At 37.7% G+C, this 1,783-nt stretch overlaps 1 protein-coding gene across 1 annotated transcript; it reads left to right on the top strand.

Moving 5' to 3' along the window:
- The first annotated feature begins 642 nt into the window (after positions 1-642).
- Positions 643-1,575, top strand: LOC106004612 (olfactory receptor 4C11). The gene has a single exon (XM_013050701.2). The coding sequence runs from the start codon at positions 643-645 to the stop codon at positions 1,573-1,575; it is 933 nt and encodes a 310-aa protein (XP_012906155.2).
- The last annotated feature ends 208 nt before the right edge of the window (positions 1,576-1,783 follow it).

Below are 1,783 nucleotides of genomic sequence, written 5' to 3'. Positions count from 1 at the left end.
AAGTACAGGAAATAAACAGTCAAGCTGACAGATTAAAATAAATTTCATGATGGAATGGACCAAAAGACTGAATGCTCACAGCTAAAATATTGTTTGTTTCTCTCATTCTCTTTCTCTCTCTCTCTCTCTCATCTCTATCTCTCTTTTAGGTGTCATTATGGAAAACACTATCAAAAGGTTCTACATCATTCCTTGATTGTTCTGAATACTTACTAGAAGATACTTTAGAACTGAACTACGAAGCTCAAATAGTATGAAAGAACATTATGTAAATCATGCATGAGTTTTCTCCATTTGGCAACATCCTGTCCTTATAGGTCCTTGCTGTAGGGTCCAATCCCTAAATTAATGTTTTTTATTCTTGAGGAATCACATACTCTTTTATTGTTGATATATTTCACTGCTTCCATAAGCACTCAGGTGAATATATTTTCAATAAACATAATGATTCCCACCCGATTCAGAAGAAAACAACACAGAAGGTAAGGGATTACAAACTGGTAATTGACACATCCATGAGTATATGGATTTGCTCTCTAAATGGAGTAGTCATTTCATAATACATTTTTATCTGTAGATTCATAATACTTTTTTGTCAGTAGATTATTTCTAACCTTCCATTTCTCTACTTTGCCTGAAATAATGCAACAAAATAACACCGTAACTGAGTTCATACTGTTAGGATTGACCCAAAATCCCATGAGACAGAAAATGGTATTTGTAATCTTCTTCATTTTTTATGTGGGAACCGTGGTAGGGAATTTGCTTATTATTGTGACCATCAAGTCCAGCCGGACACTTGGAAGCCCCATGTACTTTTTCCTATTTTATTTGTCCCTTGCTGATTCCTGTTTCTCAACGTCCACAGCCCCCAGACTAATTGTGGATTCACTCTCTGCAAAAAAAATCATATCTTACAATGAGTGCATGACTCAAGTCTTTGCCCTACATTTGTTTGGCTGTATGGAGATCTTTGTGCTCATCCTCATGGCTGCTGATCGTTATGTGGCAATCTGTAAGCCCTTACATTACCCAACCATCATGAGACGACAGGTCTGCACCATCCTTATTATTCTTGCATGGATAGGGTCTTTTATCCATTCTATAGCCCAGATTATCCTGGCCTTGAGACTGCCTTTCTGTGGACCCAATTTGATTGATCATTACTGCTGTGATTTACAACCCTTGCTGAAACTTGCTTGCATGGACACCTATAGGATCAACCTACTGTTGGTGTCCAACAGTGGGGCCATTTGCTCAAGCAGTTTTGTGATTCTGATGATCTCATACATTGTAATCTTGCATTCCTTGAGAAATCACAGTGGAGAAGGGAGGAAAAAAGCTCTCTCAACTTGCACTTCTCACATCATAGTAGTAATCTTATTCTTTGGTCCATGTATATTCATATATACACGCCCCCCAACCACTTTCCCCATGGACAAGATGGTGGCTGTATTTTATACTATTGGGACCCCTTTTCTCAATCCACTCATCTATACACTGAGGAATGCAGAAGTGAAAAATGCCATGAGAAAGCTCTGGCATATCAAAATTTCCTCAGTAAGCAAAAGATGAATTGAGGACTTTGGTTGATTATTTAACCTGTACACAGATCAAATATGAGAGTGTATATCTTGACTTGCTGGATGCACTCTAAAAAAGGCAACCGATTTCCTTTTTTTTTTTTTTTTTTTTTTTGGTACTTCTGTGCTCAAACTAGTAGCTTCCATCATAATGCCAGCCTGGTTCTTATTTTCCTGAGAGCTCAACTCTGACACTATGG

This window comes from Mustela putorius, unplaced genomic scaffold (assembly GCF_011764305.1).
Source record: "Mustela putorius furo isolate JIRA1106 unplaced genomic scaffold, ASM1176430v1.1 tig00000127_pilon_pilon_pilon, whole genome shotgun sequence".
NCBI lineage: Eukaryota > Metazoa > Chordata > Mammalia > Carnivora > Mustelidae > Mustela > Mustela putorius.
This window is presented reverse-complemented; position numbering and strand designations above follow the sequence as displayed.

What these genes read in the sequence shown, in the direction of transcription:
- LOC106004612 (XM_013050701.2), top strand. Translation starts at nt 643, where the DNA reads ATGCAACAAAATAACACCGTAACTGAGTTCATACTGTTAGGATTGACC.